Consider the following 12,422-nt stretch of genomic DNA (forward strand, 5'->3'; position numbering starts at 1 on the left):
TAATCTACAATGAAGCTATGGGAGGGGTGCATAAATATTGCCAACATGGAAGAGAAATCTTTATCACTTCAGAAGAAGTTGCACTAAAAGATAACACATTTTCAACAGTTGGCTTCCATGGCACAAGAAATACTCATGGGGGATGATTGTATTTTTTCATATATTGGTGGACAAACAGGAATGTCTAGTATGCAGCCCTTCTACCCTCCAACTACAGCTCCCTGAAGACCACTAATTGTGGGGTGCATATAGTATATACCTGGTTTATATCTTCCGCCCTGCTTATTTTTATTACGTTTCATATCCTCATACGGCTTATACCTTCATGTAAGCAAACAAGAGTACGTTTTAATGTTCTCTGGGGAACTTGGCAGTTGCTGTGATTTGTTTGATGTTGTAGTAATCCAGCAATCTTTGAGGATTATGATCTCTGTGAAAGAAATAGCCTGAGAAATGTGAAGTTTCTCAAAATGTAGGCAGAGTATTAAATACAAAATATACACCTTTCAGGGATTATATTGGAAATCCTGTGATTGGTTTAGAAAGACATGTCATTCAGAAGAAGAATGGAAAAGCAGAATGGGAACTTGTGTTCTTGTAGGTCACATAAAATAATTAGAGTGTATCAAAAAGACTGCATTGTGCCTAGTCATTCTTGTTGGGTAATTAAACAGGGCCTTTGATGGGACAAATCAAATATTTACTTTAACGGGAGCTGCTTCTCCAGTCTTGGCAGCTTGAATGAAAGGAAAACATACTTATGTGTTTGATCAAACATTGATTTATATGAATGTTCTTTTTAAGAGTAGTCTGAAAATGATTATTTCACACAAGGGAGAAAGGCTGTACTTTGAGAGTAAAATAACAGTAGGAAGCAGTGAGAATATGGTAAAGCGATGCCTATTATAAACCAAGCCAGCAATTCTTATTTTACATTTTAAACATAGGGATTGTGTTTGCAGAGAGGGCTCTACAATGCACTTGACTTAACTCTGCCTAATTTTGCTACTTTCATGTCAGTGCCATCAATTGTTTAGAGCATGGAAATGGGTAACTGATGGATCTGTCATTATCCGCAGTGACATTAAATGGAATCTAAACACACTGCACCACCTAGCTCTGTAACGTAATTGGTCCACATTATAAATGACTGTTGGTAAGCAGCATTTTCACTGTTGAATCCTCTTGCATCTACTGATCAGTCATTTTACAATTATATTACATACAGAGATTATTGTAAAGGCGTACAGGCAGGGCAGGCAATATATGATTGACAGCTGGGATTTTTAAATAGCTTTATAATGGGTATGGATATAATACCCCAAAAAATAATTTTGGTTTCATACTTAATTTTAAAAGGACTTTCATTATGCATCTTTTTATGTCTGGGTGACAGGTCCCATTTTACTTCCTGCATCGTAGCAATAGCGAGTCCCTCTGGCATTTTAAGTTTACAGAAGCCTAAACAGTGCCCCACCAGCCTACTAAATAGTGACTGTTTATGGCATCTTACTGCAGTCCCTCTGGCTGGCCCTAGTCCATAGATTGCCAGTCAGGGCCTGGATCTGGACTTTACAGTTGAGCTAATTCACTAAAGGTCGATAACACTTATTGCATGCTTTTTTTTGCGTTAAAAAGCATGTGATAAATAAGAACCGATTCATCAACGTTATTTTATAACACTCATATCACATGTGTTAAAAAGCGCATTACCGCAATACATTATTTTTTGCGCATTGCGTTAATTAGCGAATAGAAATAGTACTTACGCATTATTCACAAACACATATGAAGCATTAAAAGTGCAAAATATCGCTTTGATCTTTGCAAATATTAACACCTACTTGGGGTAGGCGGTACTTAAACAACATTAGGGTTTGTGGGCGTTTGGCAACACAACATGGAGTTTGCAGTTGGATTTTCCCAAGTATGTGATTGTCCTAGAGTGATGCATCCTCCATTTTTCAGGGAAACAGTAGTTTTTTTAGAAAGTAATGGTTATGTGCATAATATCGTGTGCTAATATTGTACGTGGCGAAATATATCGTGCGCAACGGGAAATAACACACACGGCGGAAAATAACACAAGAAAATCGTTCATCGCAAGATAAATAATGCAAAGAACATCGCTTCTTAATTATGACAAGTGTCTTTTTAGTGAATCGAGTGTTAAGTCACAAAAAATACGAAGTGATAAAATTTGTAACGCATGCTATAAATACACTTGTTTTATCGACCTTTAGTGAATCAACCCCAATATGTTTTAAAGCAGTTTAAAGGGCTTGACATAACACAGGACACATTTACTTTCTGCTTATGCTACTGGTCTAATCTCGCTGGTTCTGTGCTTGGAACCAAAACAAGCTTAGCATTATTATTATTACAGGTATGGGACCTATTATCCTGAATGGTTGGGACCTGAGGTTTTTCCAATAGAGGGTCTTTCTGTAATTTGGTACATCATATCTTAAGTCTACTAAAAAAATTATTTTAACATAAAAAAAAATCCCAATAGGATTGTTTTGCCTTCAGTACAAGGTACTGTTTCATTATTGCAGAGAAAAAGGAAATACATTTTAATCTATGGGAGAGTGTATGGGAGATGGCCTTCTAATAATTCGGAGCTTTCCGGAAAATTAATTTCCAGATAACGTACCCCATACCTGTATTATTATTATAATTATTATTAATACTACAATAAATTTAGCTAGAATGTATAGAACTGAATGGTTAGGTAGCCATGATTTCTCTTGAAATATCATGAAATACTTACAAACATTGTCATATTTCTGTTTTTCTTGAGGGGAATTTAAAGTCAGTAACAGGACCCCAGTTTTATATGAGCCAGAGACAACCTCTATGGCTGAACATTCTAAAATGTAGTGCCACATACAGTAAGTGCTTTAAATGTAAAGGTAGTTCAGAAAATGTGATATGCTTAGCAGGTAGGAAAGATCCATTTTAGTATCATAGCTTCCTTAGCAAAGACTAAGATCAGGTCACTGAATTTCCATTGTTCTTTTAATGCCTATTTTTGGAGCAGCTCCCAGTATAGTTTTCAAGCATCAATTCTTGCAGTACTAGTCATAGTCATTTGGAGATTTTTTTTATTACTTAGAGCTGTTATAAAGCACCATAACATCAGACTGGGAGAGTTTTGAAATCTGCATCATTGATTTCCCCATCTCTACCAACATGTAAAGAATAGCAAGGACACATTAATGGGTTGAATTACATTACAAACATAAAACACTCACACTAGTTAATTACTTGGCTTATATGAAATGTAATTATGAATCTAGTTTTGGTAGTACAGTCATGTAACTGTGTCACTGGAACTAACACGTTAATTATAATTTATATAAACCATAAAGTATTGTTTCCGTAATGAATTATATGCAGCTATCTAAACCACATAGGTGCCCTTAAATCCACCCACTAATGTTTAAACTTCTTTATTCATCTGTTTGTTGGAATGCCATGAATCTTTAGCTTTTTAGTACCACATAAGAATGGTACACAAATGGAGAGTCAAAAATCAAAATTGATTATAATTCAGAATTCTTGGAACCTGGGATTATCTGAATATGGAGTTTCCCATAATTTGGAGCGCTGAACACTAAAAAACACCCATAGGATTCTTTTGACATCAATATGGATTTGTGCTAGCTTAATTATCATGAAGCAGAAGGTTCTATCTAATTATTAGAAAAAAGCAAATCTCTAGAAAATGAAGAATTGCTTGTTTAAACAGCACTCTATACCTATATGTGACTCATATAGAATTTTTTTTAATAGATAATTTGTTTCAGGTTAATTGTAATCTATTAGAGAACTGTAAAATAATATTCTGCACTTTTGTTAGTCATTAAATATGCTATGAATTCATGCAATGAATGTATTGGAACTACCAATACTGTATGATTTAGTAACTCAATCCAGCAATTTGTTTGTATGAATATCACAGTAAAATGTATTTTGTATGTTTGCATAATATAAGACTTTAGTGTTGCATCAATTCTTCAATAAATTCTTTATTATATGCAATGCTTTGCATTAACTAAAACTTGCCTGGCTGCAAATGGGTTACTGGCAGTGAAAGTGAGCAATCAATACTAATATATATACTTGAATTACTTCTAATTTTAGCAGTGTTGGTAATTATATGCACCGTCAGATTGCCTAATTTGAACCAATTATTGTGAATTACAATTATTATGAATCTAAAATTATGTACTAAGTTTGAGACACATGAACGCATATTATGGACATGAAGCCTTAATATTTAGGGGCATCTTTCACCCCCAGCATTTTGGGTTGTAGGCAATAATATTTTAATCAGATGTGGGATGAATGCTCACACAGTGGCCAGTCACAGCTGTCCTACACCCTTACTATTAGCACTAGATTTTAAATATAAGCAACATAGAGGTTTGCAAAGACGTTGAGCCCAAATTTAAAAAGGTATGTAGTTTTTTTTTTGGTAACAAAGTTTTTTTGAGTTTTAGTTACATAGATAGTCAAGATTAGATAATATTGTACATACAATACACAAACCAGGGAAACAACTGCTTGACAGGAGTACCTGTGTATTCATTTGATCTAGCAATCTAATATTCAGTTGTTTTAGATCTTGGAATAATAAAGTGTCACAGTAATAAAAATATATATTCTTTGACAGGGGTGAAGGAGCAAATAATTCTCATTCTCTTGTTTAAGTGCTATGCTATGCCATTACTTGTTATTAAGTTCCATTTAGACCAGATATCTTTACATTGTGAAGGAAACACCAGTTGCCATATATTCTTTTTTCCCTATATTTTTTAAAATGTTGTTAGGAGCATCCGCTGGCACTCCTGCTTTCTTGGCGGCTAATCCAAGATGGCACCCATAGTCTCCACATTGGTTGCGACGTAAGCTTGGTTTATTGTGTATTTTTTTTAGTTGTAATATTGGTGTGTAGGCAGCCATCTCAGTGCATTGGGCCTGAGCTTTCACAAGGAGCCAGCACTACACATTAGAACTGCTTTCAAATAACCTATTGTTACTCCTACTCCCATGTAACTGTAGAAGTCCCAAGCCAGACTTCTTACTACTGAGCGTTGTTCTGATATCTGCTGGGAGCTGCTATCTTGCTCCCTTCCCTTTGTTCTGCTGATCAGCTGCTGGGAGGGGGGCTGATATCACTCCAACTTGCAGCAAAGTGTAAATTAAGTTTATCAAAGCACAGGTCACATGGCTGTAGCACCCTGGGAAATGAAGAAAATGGCTAGCCCCATGTGAAATTTCAAAATTAAATATAAAAAAATTGTTTGCACGCTTAAAAAATAAGATTTCAATGCATCATTCTGCTGGAGAAGCTCTATTAACTGATGCATTTTGAACAAACAGTATTCTTTTAAAGTTCTTTGATATACCTGGTGGGAAAGAGGTGTTAGCTAAGAGATGTTTAAAAAGAGAGTTCATTGCTGAATGAAATGTATATTTGCTTTGTTTCAATATTATAATTAAATCAATTTTATTGGACTTAGGGTATTCAGATCTAGATTGCTCAACATTTAGATGGGTTGGGTAGGATCAAAGTGATTCAAAATATGCCTATTTACTAGTAGGTAAAATAGTAGTCCAGCCCAGGACTTAGCATAGATGAGTTGTTTCATAATATGTATGTTGGGTGGGCACTGCTAAATCTCCAAGAAATTTACTTACCATTGTGACAGTTCTTGATATATTATTCCTGTGTTTTCCCCATATAAATTTTTAAAAAGCTGCTTGACCATTCTGGGAACCGCAATTGGAAGGGTTTGGAATGAGTACAATATACATTTTAAAAAAAGAAAAAAAAAGAGTTTATTGGTGGCTGATCATTCTATTAACTTTTTCAGGATATGGATTTGTAGATTTTGACACTCCTGCTGCAGCACAGAAAGCAGTCTCATCTTTGAAAGCTAGCGGAGTTCAAGCTCAGATGGCAAAGGTAAGCTTTCATGCTTTTATTGGGGCAAATGTATTTTGTAAAGGGATTCTGTCAATACATTAGATTGTTTAATCCTGTTTTGCTTATAAATATTGAGAGCCAGACCAACTGGAAAGAAAACTGTTTTACTATGGATGACAGATCTATCTACAGTCTTTGATAATTATCTCTCTTGTGTATAAAAATTACTCATACCTATTTTAATGTATATAAAACAAAATATGACTATTAAAAGCATAATTTACTGGATATGATGACAATATAGCTTTCCTAATATGGCATTGATGAAGAGGAGTTAATTAGCGCTCTGTGGTACTTCAATAGTTAAAAGAGTAAGGCTGTTTGTACAAGGCAGCACAGTCCACCCTGACCAGTACAAGTTTACCTTGGTAATCCTAAATATTTACTATAAAAAACAGTCTACAAAATATTGTACAATAATTTATGATGGTATGAATTTGATTGGAGGTTTTATAGTACAGAGTGATTGTATGTTTGTAGGTGTATTTAGAGTAGTTAAATCATTTATAAAATTGTGTGTTGGAATTGTCCTCGACAATAAATTAGTTCAAATAAGTAAGTTGTAGCTGCACTACACCTCCCCTTCAATCCTTCCACATAGCAAAGGCCCATCCTTGTGTCTCAGAATCCAATGTAACTGATGCTCTATCTAAATTCTAGCTGGAAAGGCCTTTTATGGGCAAAATAGGGCTGCAATACTTTTGTAGGGCTTGTAGGAATTATCCTGCTCACATGCAAAGAGGACTATAATATGGGGTATAATATGTTTAGCATCTTAACACACTAAATTTGGAGGCTTTTGAATACTTTTGGGTGACGGGGTTTAAATGGCTTTGTTGAACTACCTCAACAGGATATAAATGGCTTTGTTGAACTACCTCAACAGGGTTTAAATGGCTTTGTTGGCTGCCTCAACAGCCTTTAGCATTGGATGAGTTGCTGGAATTTGCTGTTTAACGGAAGCTACACTGCCATGGGTAGGACACCCTTATATAAATTCTAAACATATTTATCAATATATAATATTAAATGCAATTTGTGCACTTACTGTACATACATGGCAATGTTTCACATCAAAGAATGTAATTTTGAAAAAAAAAACAGGCTAAATGCATCTGGTTCATAGAGCTGCACCCATTTCCTTGGTGAAGTTACAGATGCACTTAATGCTCTAGATGCATAACATATTCTCTATTTATATATTTAATAGTGCTGCTAAAATTTCAGCACAGACCTTACAACTTGTATTTTTCATATCCCTTATATGCAGAGGGATAATGACCAAAGCAACCATGAATTCAAACAATGCTGCAAGAAACGGCAAACTAACTTAATGGTATGAGATGGCTAGAAAAGAAAATAACAATTGTAGACACCCTTGCTGTTCTTAAACTATACCTATCTTGTCTTGAATGAAACTATACCTGTGAACTCGAGTTGAATGACAGTGGGAGTTGCCATTCTGAAACAGCTAGATTTGCCACAGGGTATAGATCATTGACTCGAGACTCTCCATGCTGCTGTGTTAATTCATTCCTTTGGCAATTGCAAAGAGTGAGCCTTGTGAAACATGGAATTTTTACAGACCTGACTGACCAGAGTTTCAGTGCAGTAGACTTTTTTTAATGAAACAAAATGAACCACACAAAGTCAGGAAACATTTTCTTATAAATGGTCATGTACGTGAAGGTCTGGCTGTGGATGGTCAGATCTACATTCTAAGTTACTTATTATCTCTTTTTGCTTTGTTCCTTAAAACGTGATTGCACTAAACAGTTACATAAGTTACAGAGTTACATAAATTTTGATCCAATCATATAAACAGTTTCAAGTTATTATAGCAGATAAACTTTTGCTCATTTACCATTTGCTTTTACATGATGGTGTACGGTGAGACTGGTTACATGTTATAGGATAAACTGCAGTGCCAAAACCCCATATGTAACATTAGCCCTTTACAGATTGTATAAAATACAAATAAAATATTGTAGAGTATTTGATAGACAACTAAGAAATGTATAATTTGACCATCTCCAATAGACTCTATTTTAAGCAAATAATTAAACTTTTTGAAAATGATTTCCTTTTTCTTTTTAATAATAAAACTGTATCTTGTACTCGATCCTAAATAAAGTATAAGTATTTGTAATTGGAGGCAAAACAATACTTTTGGGTTTAAATGATTTTTTAGTAGAAATAAGGTAAGGAAAGGTAAGCAAATTATGAAAGGACACCTTATCTGGAAAACCCCAGGTCCTGACTATTCTGGATAACAGGTCCCATACCTGTACTGTGAAGAAATGTTATATATATATATATATATTTATTCATCACTGAAATATTGTGTATTTGGCTGTTATTTTAAATGGTATAGCATCTTTACTATTTATTCAGTACAAATGTTCTATTTACGTGTACATTATAGCAGATCTTCTCTCAACCTTCTCATCACACAATTGGTTATTTATATATTTTTTGGCATGATCAGAACTGGCAGATCTCCTGAAGCTTATCCGTGGTATTTTTAGTTCAAACAAATCCTCCAGTTCTCATGATATTTCCTATTATGTGCTAATGGTTCTTCTTTCTGTAAGTCAGTACAGCTGGCAGTGTTGATTCTCAAACCTGAATGTGCTGTCCCAAGCCTATAACTAAACAAGCTGGATAAAAATAAGAAAGCAAAAGAAAAATGACATACTGTACCAAGTTTTAGTAAAACTGCTTCACATAATATTAGAATAGCTGTTCTAAAATCCGATTGTTATATATGTACCTGTATTGCAAACTGCTGTCTACTGATTTGAATTAGATCAATCCTTGTAAGCCATAGGGAAATAAAACTGCAATTCATCTGGTACATAGTCAGTGTTTATGCATCTGTGGAATCCAGAATGTTGGGTATTTGCAAATTTCCAAAAAAAGGCCCATCGTTTTTTTTTCACCTACAATGCAGTTTTTCCCAAAAATTCCAGCGTAATTGTAAGCACCTAACCTGCTAACCTGCTTTCACCACAATATGAGTGTGTTGCCCCAACATGGATGCAAATTAGTTTCCATTTTGGTAAGGGCCAAATTACGTTGTTCCTGATGCACTAGGCACAGAGTTCATGTATAAACAGTGGGCAACTTTTCACCTTGGAAGTAATTCATAGCAACCCAACAGTGATATGTGTTTTTGAGCCAACAGAGGGTAGAACAAATAGTTACATAGTTACATAGGGTTGAAAAAAGACCAGAGTCCATCAAGTTCAACCCATCCAAGTAAACCCAGCACACACAACCCACACCTAACCAATCTATACACTCACATACATAAACTATATATACAACCACTAATACTAACTGTAGATATTAGTATCACAATAGCCTTGGATATTCTGATTGTTCAAGAACTCATCCAGGCCCCTCTTAAAGGCATTAACAGAATCTGCCATTACCACATCTCTCGGAAGGGCATTCCACAACCTCACTGCCCTCACCGTGAAAAACCCCCTACGCTGCTTCAAATGGAAGCTCCGTTCCTCTAATCTAAAGGGGTGACCTCTGGTGCGTTGATTGTTTTTATGGGAAAAAAGAACATTCCCCATCTGCCTATAATCCCCTCTAATGTACTTGTACAGAGTAATCATGTCCCCTCGCAAGCGCCTCTTTTCCAGAGAAAACAACCCCAACCTCGACAGTCTAACCTCATAGCTTAAATCTTCCATCCCCTTAACCAGTTTAGTTGCAGTCTCTGCACTCTCTCCAGCTCATTAATATCCTTCTTAAGGACTGGAGCCCAAAACTGCACTGCATACTCAAATAAACGTTGATTGGTTGCAATGGGTTACTGCCCAAGTGCAGATTAGCTAACTGTTTATAAATGAGCCCCAGTGCTTAAGTGCAAGGGCAGTATGTACAGGGTGCCATTTACATGCTGTGCCTATATGCTTCTTCAATTGCACCAGTTAAATCTCACACAAAGGGTGCTTATGATTCTGCATGCTCCAGACTGGCTGCATCTGCACTAGTGCACCCCAAGTGCAGTGTACAAAGTGTGATTTCAGATGCAAATTGCCATTTATTTGTACCTTAAATACAGTGTTACCCCCACACTATTCCAGCCGTATGGGGAGTTGAGCCAGGGGAATTGCACCCAGTGCTTTAAAACTTATGTAATTGCACGTGTCTAATGTAATTTAAAAACTAACGTAATTGCATGTGTAAAAATTGAGCCACAGTTTGATTCTATCGGTGCAGGATGAGGCAGGATGAATGCTATTATGGCGCAACTCTCTAGAAGTGCAAGCAGCATATTTGGACACATGTACCTTTAATGAATGGAATATAAAAAACATAACATTCACAGCCATTTCAGTATGATTGCACTTTCAACCCCTTTAAATTCCTCACAGAAAATGCCTGGGTCACAATCAAACCTAGGACGCTAGCATAGGCATCTGTACTAGCTACTAAACCACCAATATAACAAATAGGTATTCAACCGCACAGCCCTTAGATCAGGCTTGATGCATCAATCCTCGCAAGGCACACCGCTGAGCCATTCAATACAATCCAAATATAGAGGAGAGCACCATAAAGCAGATTTCTGCTAAAATGCTATTTATTTCAGACCAAAAAACACAACATGTTTCGGGCAGTGTGACGCCCTTTATCAAGTGTAAGTATTACTTAAACAAGGTGAACCATTTAAACCATAACTCCACCCTCTGTGTCCATTGATTGGTATTCAGAAGTGTCCATCAAAAGTCAAATTTTTCTCATGTGTTGCTTGTTTTTCCTTGCCATTCATTCCAATTTTAACATTGTGTTTCATCAATAACATCGATTTTAAATCTGTGAAAAGTTCATATACTAAACTTTAGAAGTACAATTACAATATAGATGGTCCCCAACCACCCTACACCATATAGAAATTATTAAAAACAAACATAAACTGGCCAGAACATATCTCATATCCAGTGTTATATTACTACACAGTTTAAAATACATAGATCATTGATTGATAATAATAATGGTAACCACACCATCAGAAATTACTCTTACCCTTATCTTAATGAAGCTACACACCCTGACGCAAAGGAATTCAAGGCCTGTAAAAAATCAATCATATTTATAAATACATATAACTAACACATCATCAAAATATTAAAAATCATTATAAAAAGGGTTTCAGACTCCACGCATCATTGAGGCCATCTGGAACTAGAGTATTAAGCTTCTTTATCCATTTGCCCTCGAGTTTCAGGAGATTTTTTTTGCGATCACCACCTCTTACATCCAAAATTACTTCACCAAGAACACACCACCTAAGTTGTGCAGCGCTATGCTTAAACTCAATAAAGTGTCTAGACACCTGTGTATCTGTTTGTGTACCGGGTTTAAAGTTTCTAATATTTCCTTTGTGTTCTTGTATCCTAAGTTTCACTTCTCTTACAGTTTGGCCTACATACCCTAACCCACACGGGCATTTTAATAAGTAGACCACATACGAAGAATTGCAAGTGGCAAAAGTTCTCAGTGGTATATCATACCCTTTAGAAGGATGGCAGATGGACTTTCCCTTTATGATCGAGGAACAACAATTACAATTTAAACATGGATAGGTACCAACTTTTCGCACCCCTTTAAATCTTGACTTCTTTATTCTAGTGTCTGAGGGACACAAAATATCTTTCAATGTGGACCCCCGTTTATAACAAAACAGAGGGCTACCTTGAAACAATTTGCCAAACTGTTTATCATTCTGTACTAGAGGCCAATATTTATAGACCACATTTTGTACTCTCCAACTGTGTCTACCATATGTAGAGACAAAGGTTATTCTCTGATTTTCAGCATTTTTATTTTTGTTTTTTTGTAATAAATCTTTTCTATTAATTTTATCTACCTCCTTAACTGCAGTCTGGACTATGTTTGTTTCATACCCCCTTTCAATAAACCTTTCGGTAAGCCTGGTAAGGGTAAGAGTAATTTCTGATGGTGTGATTACCATTATTATTATCAATCAATGATCTATGTATTTTAAACTGTGTAGTAATATAACACTGGATATGAGATATGTTCTGGCCAGTTTATGTTTGTTTTTAATAATTTCTATATGGTGTAGGGTGGTTGGGGACCATCTATATTGTAATTGTACTTCTAAAGTTTAGTATATGAACTTTTCACAGATTTAAAATCGATGTTATTGATGAAACACAATGTTAAAATTGGAATGAATGGCAAGGAAAAACAAGCAACACATGAGAAAAATTTGACTTTTGATGGACACTTCTGAATACCAATCAATGGACACAGAGGGTGGAGTTATGGTTTAAATGGTTCACCTTGTTTAAGTAAACCACCAATATAGTCTGCTGGGTTGTCTCTCACAATATCTGTTTGACTTGATAAAACCTTCCAGCACATACAATGTGTACAG

The 12,422-nt window shown here is 35.6% G+C and overlaps 1 protein-coding gene across 5 annotated transcripts in view; it reads left to right on the forward strand.

Moving 5' to 3' along the window:
* The window catches only part of rbms3 (RNA binding motif single stranded interacting protein 3), a 298,301-nt gene that overhangs the window by 149,910 nt on the left and 135,969 nt on the right, over nt 1–12,422 (forward strand). For all 5 annotated transcript variants that reach the window (XM_004915378.4, XM_004915381.4, XM_004915377.4 and 2 more), the window contains exon 4: nt 5,886–5,977. In XM_004915378.4, the coding sequence (XP_004915435.2) occupies nt 5,886–5,977 (92 nt within the window). The remainder of the gene's footprint in view (nt 1–5,885; nt 5,978–12,422) is intronic.

This window comes from Xenopus tropicalis, chromosome 6 (genome assembly GCF_000004195.4).
Source record: "Xenopus tropicalis strain Nigerian chromosome 6, UCB_Xtro_10.0, whole genome shotgun sequence".
Classification (NCBI taxonomy): domain Eukaryota; kingdom Metazoa; phylum Chordata; class Amphibia; order Anura; family Pipidae; genus Xenopus; species Xenopus tropicalis.